This window comes from Capra hircus, chromosome 15, assembly GCF_001704415.2.
Source record: "Capra hircus breed San Clemente chromosome 15, ASM170441v1, whole genome shotgun sequence".
NCBI lineage: Eukaryota > Metazoa > Chordata > Mammalia > Artiodactyla > Bovidae > Capra > Capra hircus.
The window spans coordinates 31881163-31897981 of NC_030822.1; the positions used below are offsets into that span (position 1 = coordinate 31881163).

The following is a 16819-nucleotide window of genomic DNA, read 5'->3' on the forward strand; positions in this document are numbered from 1 at the left end:
GTCGGGGAACTAAGATCCTACAAGCCGCACAGCACAGCCAGGAAAAAGGTAAAATTTAATTTAAAATTAAAAAAAAAAAAATATATATATATATATATATATGGGGACTTCCCTGATGGTCCAGTGGTTAAGACTCTGCACTTCGCACTTGCACTGCAGGAGGCGTGGGTTTTATCCCTGGTAGGGGAACTAAAATCTCATGTGCTATGCAGTGCCGTCAGAAAATTAAAAACGGAAAATTAAAAATACAATTAAAAATATCATGTCAGGAGGATCCTTGGAGATGAAGTGTGCAGGTTTATGCAGGAAGGCTCCACAGGAGTTTGGGGTTGAGAAGGCTGGTCTTAGAATTCTCTAGAAATAGAGAATTGACAAAGAGCGTCTGTCTTAGCTCTGTCGGGACAGAGAGACGTCAGTCTCCCTAGCAAGGGTTTCAGAGAGAGACAGAGTTTAGCACTGCCCCCCCAGAGCCAGAGCACAGGGAAACTGTGAGTCTCTTGGGTCAGGGGAAAGTTTCTGGCTGGGAGGAACATGGTGAGCCTTCATTTAGCGGGCTGAGGTCCCGTCCCACTTCAGTTACTGGCTCACTGTGTTGCTCAACCTCTCTGGGCCTCCCCTGAGCTCTAGAATGGAGGAATGTCCTCTGCCCACCGATCCCCTTGTGGGCAGTCAGGGGAGCCCGTCATCCCACCTTCACTTTGTCGCAACCTTCTGTCCCCAGGTAACTGTGGTTGTGCTTTCCTGCAAATTGACGTGGGTCGTTCCTCCTGGTCCCTGGACAGACCTTTCATCACCCTGCTCCCTGCAACCATGCTGATGTCCCTGGCTGATTCAAAGCAGGGGAAAAACCGCTCAGGGGTCCGCATGTTTAAAGATGGTAAGGAGAGGGAGCTCCCTGGTGGTCTGGTGCTCCCAATGCAGGAAGCCTAGGTTCGATTCCCTAGTTAGGGAACTAGATCCATGTTGTAACTAAAAGATTCTGTGAGCCAAATAAATAAATAAAAAAGATGGCGAGGAGGGCAAAAGCAGAAATGAGAGACTGAGAGAGACAGTGGTAATGAAAAAGAGAGATGCTGGACTCTAGAGGGCTGTACCAGCTGGAAGGTGTGTACTGTGGGAGGGAGCTTAAGCAGGGGCTCACTTACATCTGTGGGGGATAGGGTAATGAGTGAACCACTGCATGGTGTGTTTGTGTGTGTGTGTTCTCTGTGATGACAATACCTGATAGAGGGACTGATACCTCTATCATACGTGATACCTGATAAACATACTTATGAACTCTGATTTATATTTACACATAACATGTGATTCAGTGAAGCCAGATATAGAACCCACATTTGTGATTAGCGTGTTTGTATAAATGTGTATAGGGCTTCCCCAGTGGCTCAGTGGTAAAGAATCCGCCTGCCAAGCAGGAGATGCAGGTTGGATCCCTGGGTTGGGAAGATTCCCCTGGAGGAGGAAATGGCAACCCACTCTAGTATTCTTCTTGCCTTGGAAGCCCCATGGACAGAGGAGCCTGGCAGGCTATAGTCCATGGGGTCACCAAAGAGTCGGATACAACTTAGTGACCAAACGACAACAAATACGCGTGTGTGAGTGTAGGAAAAATACTCCTGTAAGTGCAGGAAGGCTGTGTGGTGGTTGTGGTCATGTTGTGTGCAGTGTTTCCCGAGTCCTCGTCACTGCGCATCTCTTTGTTCACTGGGTACTGCACAGAAACGCATGGTCTGATTCCTAGCCTCCAGGGACTTGCAGTCTAGGAAGGACTCATTCGTCTGTGTCTGAATTGGAGGCATTTGTAACGTTGTGAAGGAGAAGTGACCTGGGATACAAGGTGGGATACGAGATGAGGTACTCTTAGATCTGGGAATGGAAGATGAGAAGTGTTGGGAGTACTGGTCTGTGAGCCAGTGAGCAAGTATGTAGAGCAGGTAGTGCCTTGAGGGAGACTGAGGTCTCATGGTCCAGGAAGGGTGGATGTAGCTCAGCTGATCCACTGGGCAAGTGGTCACCCCAGACTCCAACCCTCCGGATACCCCCTGTTAAAATGAGACAGCGATAAGGTCTGTGGAAAGGTATGGACCGAGGATGTAGTCGCGCTGGGAACAGCGTGGCACCGGGACAGAGGAGCGACGGTGGGAAGGCAAGGCGCTGGGTCTGAGAGGGCCCTGACTGGCCTGCGTGGTGCTGCCCAACCCTGAGCACCCAAGCCTGGGGGAGGGGAAGCCTCCAATCTCCCTTAGGGTGGAATTCACACTGTAGTCCCAGTCCTTTCTTTCCTCTCCGCAGTACTGACCTTCTCTCCCTTTCGCCCAACCATTCATGCATTTCATTTCTCCCTCATTTCCTTCTTGTTTTCTCCTTAAGCTGATTTCCTGGCCCCAGCCTCTGGTGAGTCGTGGGATCGACTTCGCCTGAGCTGCTCCCAACCCTTCACACGTCATCAGCCCTTTGGCCTGGCCTTCCTGCGGGTGTGTTCCTCTCTGGACTCCTTAGACGACCCTGCGGAGGGTCCCTCTGTTGCTGTGAGCTCGGGGCTGAGCCGGGTATGTACCATGGGGGACTTAGCAGGTCCCAGCCTTTTCTGTTTCTAGTTAGGAAGCTGGTGCTGATTGAGGGATGGACACACACACACATATACATTCAAATATGAATATAAGATCTTCCCTGATGGTCCAGTGGTCAAGCATCTGCCTTCCAGTGCAGGGCATGCCGGTTTGACCCCTCATGGAGCACTAAGATCCCACATGCTACAGAGCAGCTAAGCCTGTGCACTGCAGTGAAGACCCAGCACAACCAAAAAGAAAAGAAATTAATTAACTAAAAAAAAAAAACAGGGCATCCCAGTGGCTCACTGGTAAAGAATCCACCTACCAGTGCAGAAGACACAGGTCTGATCACTGGTCTGGGAAGATTTCCACATGCCTACAGGGCAACTAAGCCCATGCACAACAACTGCTGAGCCTCTGGAGCCTGGAAGGTGCACCTACTGAGCCTGCATGTCGTGACTACTGAAGCCCACACACCCTAGAGCCCATGCTCCACAGCCAGAGAAGCCACTGCAATGAGAAGCCCGCACACTGCAGCTCGAGAGTAGCCCCTGCTCTCTGCAGCTAGAGAAAACTGCTCATAGCAATGAAGACTCAGCACAGCCAAATAAATAAGAAATAATTATTTAAGAAACCAAATGCTAACATAAAGGGGCTTGTGGCCCTTTCTCACAAATAGGCATGAACACCTTTCCTTCAGTCTCACACACGCATGAGCCAAGCGAGTGAGCCTTCGGTACAGTGTGCACAAAGCTGTTGGACCATTTGTTCCATTGTTATTCAGTCGCTGAGTCATGTCTGACTCCTTGCGACCCCAAGGACCACAACACACCAGGCTTCCTTGTCCTTCACTATCTTCTAGAGCTTGCTCACACTCATGTCCCATTCCGTTGGTGATGCCATCCAACCATCTCATCCTCTGTCATTTCCTTCTCCCTCCTGCCCTCAATCTTTCCCAGCATCAGGGTCTTTTCCAGTGAGTCAGCTCTTAGCATCAGGTGGCCAAAGTTTTGGAGCTTCAGCATCAGTCCTCCAATGAATATTCAGTGTCGATTTCCTTTAGAATTGACTGGTTGGATCTCCTTGCAGTCCAAGGGATTCTCAAGAGTCTTCTCCAACACCACCATTCAAAAGCATCAGTTCTTTGGCACTCAGCCTTCTTAATGGTCCGATTCTCACATCCATACATGACTACTGGGAAAAGTTTTCTAGTTATCTATTTCTTCTAAGGCTGATCTGACTCCTCCTGGTTTCTTACCACTCATGTCTCCATTTATCTTTCCAAGCCAATACCCTCCACCATAATTCACTCACAAATATGAAGATGTAATCACACAAGGCTAGAGCCAGAGAATTGTAGAGATAAAAAAAATACTTAGAGATCATCAAGCCACAACCCCATCATTTTATATCTCAGATAGGGAAATGTCTGTATTTTAATTCACACAGAGCAGAGTAGGGCCCGGAAGGAAGCCAGGTCTCCTGCCATTACCTCACAGTGCTTCCTGTACACACAGTACATTTTTCAGGATTTTGATTCCCAGGAGTGAACCTCACAGGTATCGCTCCCATTGAGGTTACTGGAAAAAAACAAACGAGAGACCACACTTTGGGAAGAGAAGATGGAGTTGGAGCGGACAGAGTGGGAGAGAGGCTTTTGTCACACAGCCTTGGGAGAGGCCCAGAGTGCTGAGGCAAGGTAAAGCCTGAGCTTTGCTCTTCCCCTGTGGGAAGGGCTGAAAATGCAGGAGGATCAATGGAAGCAGTTCTCTGTGCTCTGCCAGGTGCCAGCAGTGTCCCTGTGGGTTCCGGAACTCTGTGGCCTGGCTAGTCAATAAAGTGGGAGCTCTGGGAGATTGGGACCTGTTTGTCTTGTTCCACCAGGCATTCCTGGCAGCTAGGACGGTGCCTAGAGCAAAGCAGACTTTCTAGTATAAATATTGATTATATAATAACCTTTCAGAGGGGAGTGGTAGGTAGGGTCACCATAAAATTTATCATCCAGTCTGAGATACTTCAAGAGCCAAAAAGAATGCTATTAGTAATTATACTTAAGACGACAGACATAAAGCAAGGTGTCCCGGGTGAACTAGGACATTTGGTGTCCTTAATGATAGGCTAAATAAATGCTTCCTAGAGTCTTTTCCATTCTGGCCAGATATCTAAATTACTCTGCACCTTTAGGGCCATGGTGGGATCAAGCAGGAGGCAGTCAGCAACTCGGACTGATGTCAGACATTGAACAGCAAGAGCAGATGACACACATTGCAGGCCCTCTCTGATACCTCAGGGAGAGGAGATCCGGAAATATTTCTGTAAGAGAGGGCTCATACATGGAAACAAATGGATGGCACTCAGTTTTATAATTTAAGATGTCTCAAATGCCACAGACTTTTTTCTAATATGTCATTCTAATGGTATATTATTGTGAAAGCACTATATAAAGGCTTATTACCCTGTGAGGTAAGGTCTTTCATGATCACTGATTTTCCAGGTAGGAAACAGAAGCACAGAGAAATGTAGTGGGTGTCCCAGGTCACTGCCAAACAAGTCCTGGACTGGATTGGAACCCAGGCCACTAGACTCCACTTAGCCTGTGCTTCGAAGCTTGGGGAAATGTAATGGGTGTCCCAGGTCACTGCCAAACAAGTCCTGGACTGGATTGGAACCCAGGCCACTAGACTCCACTTAGCCTGTGCTTCGAAGCTTGGTTTCTGATAACACGCATGCGTGCTCAGTCAATGCAGTCCTGTCCAACTCTCTGCAACTCTGTAGACTAGCCTGCCAGGCTCCTCTGTCCATGGGATTCTTCAGGCAAGAATACTGGAGAGGGTTGCCATGCCCTCCTCCAGGGGATCTTCCCGACCCAGGGATCGAACCCACGTCTCTTTATGTCTCCTGCATTGGCTGAGTGGGTGCTTTACCACTAGCGCCACCTGGAAAGCCTTCAATTCCTGATACTTAGTCTCATTTATATAGTTAAAATTAGAAAACCATCTCTACATACCCTTCTAGTAATCCTTTCTATTAGTATTCATTCTGAAATTTATGAGACAAGATAAAAAAGAAAAGAAAAAAAAACCTGGAAAATTAAATATTTAAAAATTAATGTTAAGTCCAAGATGAGATTGTAATGGTATATTAGAAAATTGTGAGTGTGAATAAAAATGCTACTTCTCAAACTTGTAGAATGAGGTCAAAGTCATACTTTACAAGAAAGACATATATATGTATAATTCCCTACAAGAAAGAAAGACATTTTACCTTTAAAAGAATTTGTGAGGGAATTCCCCAGCAGTCTAGTGGTTAGAATGTGGAGCTTTCACTGCCAAGGGTCCATTTCAGTCCCTGGTTGGAGAACTAAGATTCCACATGCTATGCAGTGAGGCCAAAAATAATAATAAATAAAATAATCTATGCTAGAAGAAGGAGAGCTTAAAATTAAAGGATTTTTTTTAATTTAAGAGAAAAAAGGAAATTTGAAAAAAGATAAAAAGGAAAAAGCCACAGATGAATTGACACAGATAAACTGAATTTTGATAAATTAAGAATCTGTAGCATACCACATGAATAAAATCTATGTAGAAATTATCCAGTACTTGATTATTGCTTATAGACATTTCTGAATTTAGAAGTCAAAAGGTTTATATGATATCTGTTGATAGTTATAGTGTCTGATGCTAGAAAGAGACATGGGATATCTATATATACATCTTTTTATAGATAGCTAGAGGTGGTAGCTAAAACTGGTAGGTTTTTAGTTGCAAGTGAGCAAAGTTGTTCACAAAATAAATCCTACTGGAATTTAAACATTTTAAAGAGAAAAATGACTGAAATATCCCCAAATAGTTCAAAATAGAACTATTTTTAAATTTAAAGAAATACCTATGTATGTATAATTTGTTTCTCTCACATGGGTATATAGAGATGAGTGATTTGAGTTTTGTACCTACATGAATCAATTTTATATGTGTTCTATTCATATATGTAGAAATTTTTTAAAATATGTGTTTTTTGTTCAGTCACTAAGTTGTGTCTGACTCTTTGCAACCCCATGAACTGTAGCATGCCAGGCCTCACTGTCCTTCATCAGCTCCTGGAGTTTGCTCAAACTCATGTCCACTGAGTTGTATACTTATGTATATGCGTGTGTGCGTGCTAAGTTGCTTCAGTCGTGTCGTGCTCTTTGCAGTCCTATGGACTGTAGCCCTCCAGGCTCCTCTGTCCATGGCAATTCTCCAGGCAAGAATACTACAGTGGGTTACCATGTCCTCCTCCAGGGGATCTTTCCAACCCAGGGATTGAACCCAGGTCTCCCGCATTGCAGGCAGATTCTTTACCAGCTGAGCTTCCAGGGAAGCCCATGTATGTATATACATGTATACAAATTTGCATATAATATAAGTCCCATAGACCTGGTTTTCCCAATAGTTTGTGTCCTTTTATCTTGAGGTCTTTCAGGATCATAACAAAATCCTTAATACTGGGGATCTAAGTACACAAAATCACCAAATCTCACATCTTAGAGCTGGAAAAGTGTGTATAGACAAGCCAAAGTGCCAGGTACAAGTTATAGCAAATACACTCCCTCACTGAAGCCCTGAGTTTGGTAGTGTCCCTGGCATTATGTGACAGTGCCCCCTGGTGGTGAATATATGTACTTCATATTTCTCCATTTTCTTCTCCTCAGGGCTCTTCTGATGCTCAGGAGTCTGGTCCCAGCCCCTGGCTGGCTAATCCTTCCATCCGGAGGACATTCTTCCCAGATCCCCAAACGTATGTAACTGCCAGAGTGAGGTCTCTTGACCACTTCTCAGTTCTTTCTCCTGGAGGAGACTACCAGATCACTCACAGACACACAGGACCTATCTGGGTTCTCTCAGCATACTCTAGGCCTCACCCCATATATGTGTGTATATGTATATATATATATATATATATATATATACATACACATACATACCATACCTGGCTTTCTTGGTTAGATGCTGCTGACCTGGGTGAGCAAAATGCAATTTCTGTTCTGAATGAAACCAAGTGCTCCCTGTTTCCCCACAGGACCACCAAGGAAATCTCAGAGCTCAGGAATATCCTAAACCAACTGCAGCCGGGGACTCTGGGGCGTTCAGCCTGCATGGTGCTTTCAGCTGCCCACAGGGCACCTCCAGCCCGTGTGGCAAACCCTGAAACCAACCATGCAGAGCCAGGTCCCACTCATCAGCACAGCGCAGGTGAGGCCCCATGACCTACCTTCGGCTCCTTACTTCCTTCCTTACTTCCAACACCCTCCTTCCTCCCTGAATGCATCGTTGCTACACAAGGATGGCTCACAAACAGGACTTCAAATGGAAGAAAAGATGGTGGTCAGTGTCAGGTTCCCAGAAGAAAAATCAAATAGTGTATATAATTGAAAGAGCTCTGGCCCAGGAACCGAAAGTCCTTATCTCTTTGGGCTTCAAATCTTTTCCCTTCAAAGTGAAGGAATTAAACCAAATAGTATTTAGGTCTCTTGCAGTTTTAATGTTCTGTGAGTGAGCAAGGGAGGACAATTAAGTCGAGGTGGCAGTATATGGAGCTTCTTAGAGACACGAAGTAGGGGAGTAATGTGGTTTCACCACAGAGAGAGAAAGGATTAAACATTTTGGAGTTCCTATTTTGTACCATATACTGCTAGGCACTTTTACTAGCTAATATTCACCACAAACTCATTTTACAAAAGAATCTGAGGCTACATATTCTAAGTTACACAGCTAATAAGTGGCAGAGCCAGGATTTGGACCCCAGAGTTCTTCTCCTTCTCACTATTCTAAACAGCCAGAGAGCAGAGACAAGTAGCATTCTCACTGTAAACCCTTGATTCCACTCGTTGCTTCATTAGGAAAAGTTTTTTTAAGGAATGGTTTGTCATTTCAAAGAACTGAACGAATTAGTGAAATCATGAGTATATTATTTCATTGCAGAAATAGGGTACATTTTTTTTTTGATAGGTAAGAAGTGGATTTATTTAGAGAGAAACACACTCCACAGACAGAGTGTGGGCCATCGCAGAGAGTGAGTCCAGCAGCAGAAACAGGGTACACTGGTTATCAACTGTATAATAAATTACCCCAAAGTTTAGTGGCTGGAAACAGTATTTACTGTCTTAGGATTTCTCGTGGTTAGGAATCCAGGTGTGGCTTAACTGGGTCTCAGGCTCTGGATCTGTCACGGGCTGCCGTCGTTTCAAGGCTCAGCTGGAAAGGATCTGCACCCTCGCCCCTCCACATAATTGTGGTAGGATTCAGCTCCTCGAGAGCTGTTGGATTGAGGCTCCCCTCAGTTCTGCCATGAGAGCCTCTCCACAGAGCATTTCACACTGTGGCAGCTTACTCCCTTAGGGTGAGCCACCCAGAGGGCAAGAGACACAGGGCAAGAAAGGAGTCAGTGTCTGGTAACCTCATCACAGAAGTGCCATCCCATCTTTTTGCCATATTCTTTTTTTTTTAAAGAAACATCTGCACTAGGCGCTTTTTGTTTTTTGGCTTCACAGAGTCTTAGTTGCAGCACGTGGGATCTTTGATCCCCCAACAAACTGGAACAGGCTCTTTAGTTGCAGCATGTGAACTCTCAGCTGCAGCATGTGGGATCTAGTTCGCTAACCAGGGATCAAACCTAGACTCCCTGCATTGGGAGTGTGGCGTCTAACCATATTCTATTCATTAGAAGCAAGTTCCTAAGTCCTTCCCACACTTAAGGGGAGACGTATATCAGGAAGCAGGAACCAGTGGGAGTCATTCCAGAAGCTGCCTACCACATGAGGAAGGATGTATGTTATCATTTTAAAATCGGGAGAACAGGGAAGGAGCTTATCTTTGGGGGGCACCCTACAGACTGGGTGTTAGAGCTATGAAAACACTTAAAATACAGTAAATGCTGGACTTCCCTGGTGGTCCAGTGGTTAAGAATCCACCGGCCAACGCAGGGGACACCGGTTTGATCCCTGGTCAGGGAAGATTCCACATGCAGCAAGGCAACTAAGCCCATGCACCACAACTACTGAGCCCGCATGCCTGGAGTTGTGCTCTGCAACAAGAGGAGTGACCGCTATGAGAAGCCCTCGCGTCACAATGACAAATAGACCTCACTCACCACAATTAGGAAAGGAGCACATAAGGCAACAAAGACCCAGCACACCCAAAAATAAAAATAAACAAAAAATTTAAAATATTATATATAGTAAATGCTGTATGTAGTGCTCCATAAGTTCTGAATAACTAGACAGATCGTTATTGGTACCTTTTGTTACTGTTCATTTGACAGATGTTAGTTGCACATCTGTATGTGCAAGGCTCTGGGCTAGGCGCCAGGGACACCACAATAAATAAAATAGCAGTGCTTCTACCCTGATGGAGAGATACGCATCCATGTCACACAAGGAAATCTAAAACTTAAAACTGTGATAAGTACTTCAAAGGCAAAGCATAATAGGATGACCAGACTTAGATGAGAGAATCCTGCCTCACAGAAATTAGCATTTCATCTAAGACTTGAGGAGCAAGAAGGAATTGACCAGGGAAGGGGGATAGAATATTCTCAAAATAAGGAATTTTGTATGTGAAGGGCCTTTTATTAATGAAATAGATTTAATGAGTGTTTCTAACACAGAGCCCAGATCAGAGGAGCAGAACGCAGAGAAGGACGTGGGCAGGACGAAGAGGAGGAAAGTGGGAGCCCGCAGGTAAGTAGGTCAGCCTGAAAGCCCCAAATCACCTCCCCAAACCTCCTGTCCTTCGGCACCTGCCAACCCCCCACTCATGTTTCAGTTATGCTAGAGAGCACCCTGGTGTCTGGTCTTGCTCTCATGGTCTGGACTTGCAAGCTAGCAAGAGAAAAGATGTCTTTGTCTGCATAGTGTCAGGCATGGAGCTGGGCAAGGAGGTGGCCCTGGAAGCGAACCAGAAATGAAGACAAGTGAGCTATATCTCATGGGCTTCTTTAAAATTTAACTTGTTTTCTGCTTCAAAGGACACCGTCAAGAAAATTAAAAGACAGCCCTCAGAAAAAGGCGGTTAATTTGCATATCGTGTATTCAATAAGGGGTTCGTATCTAGAAATAAAGGAAGCCTTCAGTTCAGTTAAGTTCAGTGGTTCAGTTGTGTTTGACTCTTTGTGACCCCATGGACTGCAGCACACCGGGCTTCCCTGTCCATCACCAGCTCCCGGAGCTTGCTCAACCTCATGTCCATTGAGTCAGTGATGCCATCCAACCATCTCATCCTCTGTCATCCTCCTCTCCTCCTGCCTTCAATGTTTCCCAGCATCAGGGTCTTTTCCAGTGAGTCAATTCTTCACAACAGGTGACCAGAGTATTGGAGTTTCAGCTTCAGCATCAACCCTCCCAGTGAATATTCAGGAGTGATTTCCTTTAGGATTGACTGGTTTGATCTCCTTGCAGTCCAAGGGATTCTCAAGAGTCTTCTCCAACACCACAGTTCAAAAGTTGTAAGGAACCCTTACAATTCAGTAATAAAAGATAACCTCATTTTTTAAATGGACAAAAAGTATGTCAGAGTGTGTGGGAATAGAGGAGTAGGGAGTGACTACAAATGGGCTCAGGGTTTCTTTTTGGGGGTGATAAAAATATTCTGGAGTAAGCTGTAATGGTTACATGACCTCGTGAATATCCTAAAACTGCTGAATAATATATTCTAAAAGGGTGAATTTTATGAGATGTGTGTTATGTCTGTAAAAAAATAATAAACCGGAAGGCAGTGATAGAAGCTCTGTTCTCAAATATTCAAAGATTAAATGACTTCCCTCAAGTCTGATACGTCAAGTGAGCAAACCAGGACCCCAGCCCAGGGCTTCTGGCTCCACAGCAGCATGTCTGCACCCTTTCACCCTGGTTTGAGGCTCCTTCAGCCCTGAGGGCCTCTTGCTAACAGCTGGTCTTTAACCATTCTTTCTCACAGGCCTGTATCCAACTCAAACTCTCGGCCAAACCAGCGGAGGCCAGCAAAGGCAGGCCAGAGAGAACACCTGCGGCCCCAGGCCCGAAGCAGCAGAGCCCAGGAGAGTGGGTGGTGCCCCATTTGTGCAGGTGAGCTGCTCGGGCACAGGGGTGGTTGAGGGGGTACTGGGTGTCCCTTGAGGGAGGAATAGGAGATCTGGGAGAGCTGCCAGGAACCAGGTGAATTTGGGCCTCTGGCCTCTGTCATCTGCAGTTCCGTACAAGTCTGTATTGAGCTCCTCCTCACGTTGTGTTCACCAAGCTGAGGAAGGGACCTCGGCTCTGTCCTCGGGAGCAAACTACAATGTTATCAGCGAGGACCTAGAAATTCGTTCAAAACTTCTGCCTCCGTGACCAAATTCTGCTTCTCCTTAAGTCTCTGTTCAGGTGGTTCTTATTTGCCAGGTCTTCTCTGACCTCAGATACTCTCCCACTGAGCTCCTGCCGCGTTCTCTGATTCTCCTGGGCTTAGCACTTCTCACCCTGTGCTTTGTGACAGTTATTTGTGGTCACAAGTTATCTTTACCCCTAGACGCCATAGTCCGTGAGGACAGGCCTGGGCTTACATCCCTCAGCACCTCGCAGTGTCAGGCACATAGGACGTACTCAAAAAATGTTTGTGACTGGATGTCATCAGGTGTCAAATATTCAACCCTAGTAAAATTTTCCTGTGAAAACAGCTGCATTTTGCCAGCAGATGTTCCCTTCAGGCTGCGTGGGGTGACCTCCCGCCCAGGAGTGGGCCCAGGGTTCTTACCACCTTCTTTCCTCTCCCCCTAAGGCTCCTTCAGCATTGACATGCTTCCCCAGCACGCTGCCACTTGTGGAGGGGCCTCCCCGCCTCCCCCAGCCTCTCCCGCCTCATCACCATCTTCGTCTCCGCACGTACTGTGGGTTTCCTCCCCGGAGAGCTCGCCGCCCATTTCCTGGGTCCAGTGTCCTATCTGCGAGTTGCCATTCTCGGCAGGAGAAATAGAAGAACATGCCAGCATGTGCGGGGAGGTCCTTCAGGCCTGAGCCATGAAGTCCTGCGGCCTTGGCCCCCCTCTGCTCTCTGTGACAGAAACGGACGAGGGGCTCTCTTGGCAGCTGGGAGGGGCTGACGAGGCCAGGCTCCTGTCCTCCCCCTGCTCGTTCCCTTAGGACTCTCTGCCTGAGGGCACCTCCGGGCCCAGCCTGCTCCGCACTCCCGGTTGTCAAGGCTTCTGTCGCCATGGCACCCTGTCTCCCAAGGACAGCTCCATGTGTCTCTTCTTTGGGACTTCTGGGATAGAATTGGTGAGCTCTCAAGGGCTTCAGGACACAATCCAGAACATCTTCCCCTCAGTGAGTGGTGTGTATCCTCGTGCCCATTTTCTTGAGAGGAAAATTGAGGCCCAGTGGGGAAAAAAAAAGCACTACCCTACAGATAAGATCCTGTGGTGTCCTGGGAAAAGTGAGAGTGATTTTTGAGTGAGCATGACCTTCAGCGCCCCATGAACTGTACTCTCAGTATCCTTTGGGACTTTCCTCCCTAGGATAATCAGGTAATAGTGTTGTTATGTGTCTTTAAGCAAATTATTTATCTTGGGTCCAGAGTTAACCCTGAGTAACAAAAAGAAAATCCCATCCTCCTCCTGAGTTTTATGGGAATCAGACAGATGAAACACTAAGGAGTGGCTGGCTGTGGAACCCTGGGCGGATCCCAGGCCACATCAGCACACGGGCTGTTGGACCAGAAGGTCACTAAGGTCCCTTCCACCTGTGGTTTTCTAAAATATATTCCTACCTTTTGAGCATCTGTGTCCTCTCTTCTTTCCCAGAAGGTTTCGTTGTGTGGCACTAACACCAGTTCCCCTGGTCTCCAGGGTACAGGGCAGAAAGGGAGCAGCTGGGCCTGGTAGAGGGAGGGCAGGGTTTGGAAGGGGTAGGAAAGAGAAAGCTCGGCACAGCTAGGGGAGCAGACAGAGGAGCCGGTGTTCTCTCCTGCTGTCCCCGCCAGCATAGGTGGGTGCAGCCATGGACCCCCTCACGGTAAGAAGCCTCTGCTCCCTGCCTTCCCCTATCCTTGTCCCGTTTCTGGCTGTGATTAAAACAATAGATTGACTCAGAGGAGTGGCGGGGACAGCGTAGCTGCCAGGCAGGTGGGGGACACCACCCTGCGGGTGGGAAGAGAGCAGTCGGAGGCCCAAACCTGGGCACAGAAAGAAGAGCAGTGAGGAAGGGCTGGGCCTGGTGGGAAAGAGGGGCAAGGCAGCACCAGGGGGTTGGAGGGAGTGCTGCCCAGAACAGGAGAGGGCAGAGCTGGCGAGTTGGTGGAGGAGAGCCTGGTGGGATCCTGCCGCGAAGCCTGGTCAGTGCTCAGGGGCTTGGGAAAAACCCAGTTCGAAGACCCTCCTGTGTGGACATGTCTGGACCTGTCCTTCAGAAGCTCTGGGACTTTGCCAGGGAGGAGCAGCTGGAAGAGGATGTCAACAAGATGGGAGCAGGTCCTGGAGAGATCTGTGTGCCCACCTGGGAGTCCCACTCCCAGGGCAGCCCTGTCCTGCTTCAATCTGCTCCTTCCCAGGCTGCCCACAGTGGCCCCACTGTGTATGGCTTCCTGTGAGGTGGGAGTTGTGCTGAGGGAGGCGGCCCCCGTCAGAACTGGATGAATAACTTGGATGAAGAGTGTGAAGAACTCTTTCCTAACCTGAATCCACACAATAAAATAGTGACTAAAAACATGTTTTTAATCTTTATATCTTCAGGAGATTGAGAGTCTATGCCACTGGCTTTTAAAGCTGAAGGAAGTGGCCATAAACTAAGGAATGCAAGGGATGTGACTCTGGGACGTAGCTGCCAGGCAGTTACGTTGGAAAAGGATTCTACCCTAGAGCCACCCTGCCCCGCTAGCACCTTGACTTTAGCCTCATGATATGATTTAGTTCTGACTGCATGAACTGTAAGAGAATAAATGTGTGTGGCTTTAAGCCACTCAACTTTAAAAAAATGCATTTTTCAACCAAGACCAATTTTCTAAATATTATCAGCATTTCATACCAGTCAATGGGATATTGTTGACTAACAGCTAAACAAAAATATACAAGAAGCTATTACGGTATGAAAGGGTATTTCTAAAATGATTAGTTCCTGGAAAATATGGACATGAAGTGTATTCCCTACATAGACATAACTGGGTGGGGGAGGACTTTCATATTGTCATTATACAAGATGATCACATTATATAAACTATACATACTAGAGTATATATCATTTAATGTCGAATTTAGTTTCAGAGTAAAACAGATAAAAGTGGTAGCATCATTATTTTCCTTCTTAAAGGAGGGAAAGTGTTTACCTACCTACCACATTTGGGAGGTTTTGAAGTAGAGATTCTGGAAATCCAAACGCTACCTACTACTACTAATTTTTATTTGAGTTGAGAAGTACTATGGAAGAATAGCTAGGAACACCAGCTTCTCAACCAAACTGCCTGGGCGACCACCCTGTCTCAGTGGCTTGGCAAGTCTTGGTTTCCTCTTCTGTTAAATTGGGGACAGGGTGAAGTGATAGCTCCTGCCTTATAGGGATATTTAAGAATTGAATGAGTTACATACTTCTGAGGGTTTAAAAAACTACCTGTACTTAAATACTATATGCTAAGTTGCTTCAGTCATGTCCAGCTCTTTGCGACCCTGTGAACTGTAGCCCACCAGGCTCCCATGTCCGTGGGATTCTCCAGGCAAGAATACTGGAGTGGGTTGTGATGTCCTTTTCCAGAGGATCTTCCTGACCCAGGGATGGAACCCACGTCTCTTCTGACTCCTGTGTTGGCAGACAAGTTCTTGACCACTAGCACCACCTGGAAAGCCCAAACATTAAGTGTACCTTAAAACAAAAACTTGTGTTTGGGATGAAAGTGAAAGTGAAGTCGCTCAGTCATGTCCAACTCTTTGTGACCCCATGGACTAGTCCCCCAGGCTCCTCTGTCCATGGGATTTTCCAGGCAGGAATATTGGAGTGGGTTTACATTTCCTTCTCCAGGGGATCTTCCCCACCCAGGGACTGAACTCAGGTCTCCCACATGGCAGGCAGACTCTTTACCATCTGAGCCACCAGGAAGACTATAATGGTGGCTAGGTATAGAGGGTTAAGGGCTTGAAAATGGAAGGGTGAGGGAGGCCCCCAGTAAAGAAGGTTGGGGGCTCGAGGTCTCACCCTGTCTGCTCCTTCATCCAGCCTCAGCCTAACTGGACAGAGATCATGAACAGAAAGCTGAAGTTCCCCGCTCCACTGCTGGGTGCCATCCAGGAGGGACATATAGGCCTGGTGCAGCAGCTGCTGGAGGTGGGGGTTGAGGCCCTGGGCGGCGGGCCAGGCGGGCCCCCCCGGAATGTGGAGGAGGCTGAGGACCGCTCCTGGAGGGAGGCCCTCAATCTGGCCATCCGCCTGGGCCACGAGGCCATCACTGATGTGCTGCTGGCCAACGTCAAGTTCGACTTCCGCCAGATCCACGAGGCCCTGCTGGTGGCTGTGGACACAAACCAACCCGCAGTGGTGCGTCACCTGCTGGCCCGGCTGGAACGCGAGAAGGGCCGCAAGGTGGACACCAGGTCTTCCTCACTGGCTTTCTTTGACTCGTCGATCGATGCCTCCCGCTTCGCCCCCGGGGTCACGCCCCTCACCCTGGCCTGCCAGAAGGACCTATATGAGGTCGCCCAGCTGCTCATGGGCCAGGGTCACACCATCGCACGGCCACACCCCGTCTCCTGCGCCTGCCTCGAGTGCAGCAACGCGCGCCGCTACGACCTGCTCAAGTTCTCCCTGTCTCGCATCAACACCTACCGCGGCATTGCCAGCCGCGCCCATCTCTCACTGGCCAGCGAGGACGCCATGCTCGCTGCCTTCCAGCTCAGCCGCGAGCTCCGGCACCTTGCTCGCAAGGAGCCTGAATTTAAGGTTGGTTTCTGCTCCCTCCTCCTGCCCTCAGTGCCCTGTATCTGTCCTTCCACCGGGGCACGGTCGGGTCTCTGGTGGGTGTTCTGGGAAGAGAGGAAAAACAAAAAGATGTTCTCAGGAAACCTCCATTCTGATGGAGAGTGCCAGAATCCTGCCCTGAAGGGGATTCATTCTAATGGCAGACAGCTGTCACTCCAGGGGCTCCTAGTCTCATGGGGGCAACACACACCCCACCCTAGGGGTGTCCTGGGTCTGTCTGATGGAGGAGGGAGAACACAGATAGAAAAACAGCTGGACAGACTTAGAGATAACATTCAGTAGAAACCTGTCCTTTCTGAATGCCTGTTGTGTGGTCCCA

General features: G+C 47.8%; 1 protein-coding gene across 1 annotated transcript in view; it reads left to right on the forward strand.

The window, feature by feature from the left end:
- Nucleotides 1–16819, forward strand: part of LOC102169978 (short transient receptor potential channel 2) — a 37247-nt gene that overhangs the window by 6510 nt on the left and 13918 nt on the right. Inside the window, exons 4-12 of the mRNA XM_005689869.3 lie at nt 722–877; nt 2371–2549; nt 7243–7328; nt 7611–7783; nt 10197–10269; nt 11504–11631; nt 12323–12431; nt 13344–13389; nt 15742–16461. Coding sequence (XP_005689926.1) covers nt 722–877; nt 2371–2549; nt 7243–7328; nt 7611–7783; nt 10197–10269; nt 11504–11631; nt 12323–12431; nt 13344–13389; nt 15742–16461 — 1670 coding nt within the window. The remainder of the gene's footprint in view (nt 1–721; nt 878–2370; nt 2550–7242; nt 7329–7610; nt 7784–10196; nt 10270–11503; nt 11632–12322; nt 12432–13343; nt 13390–15741; nt 16462–16819) is intronic.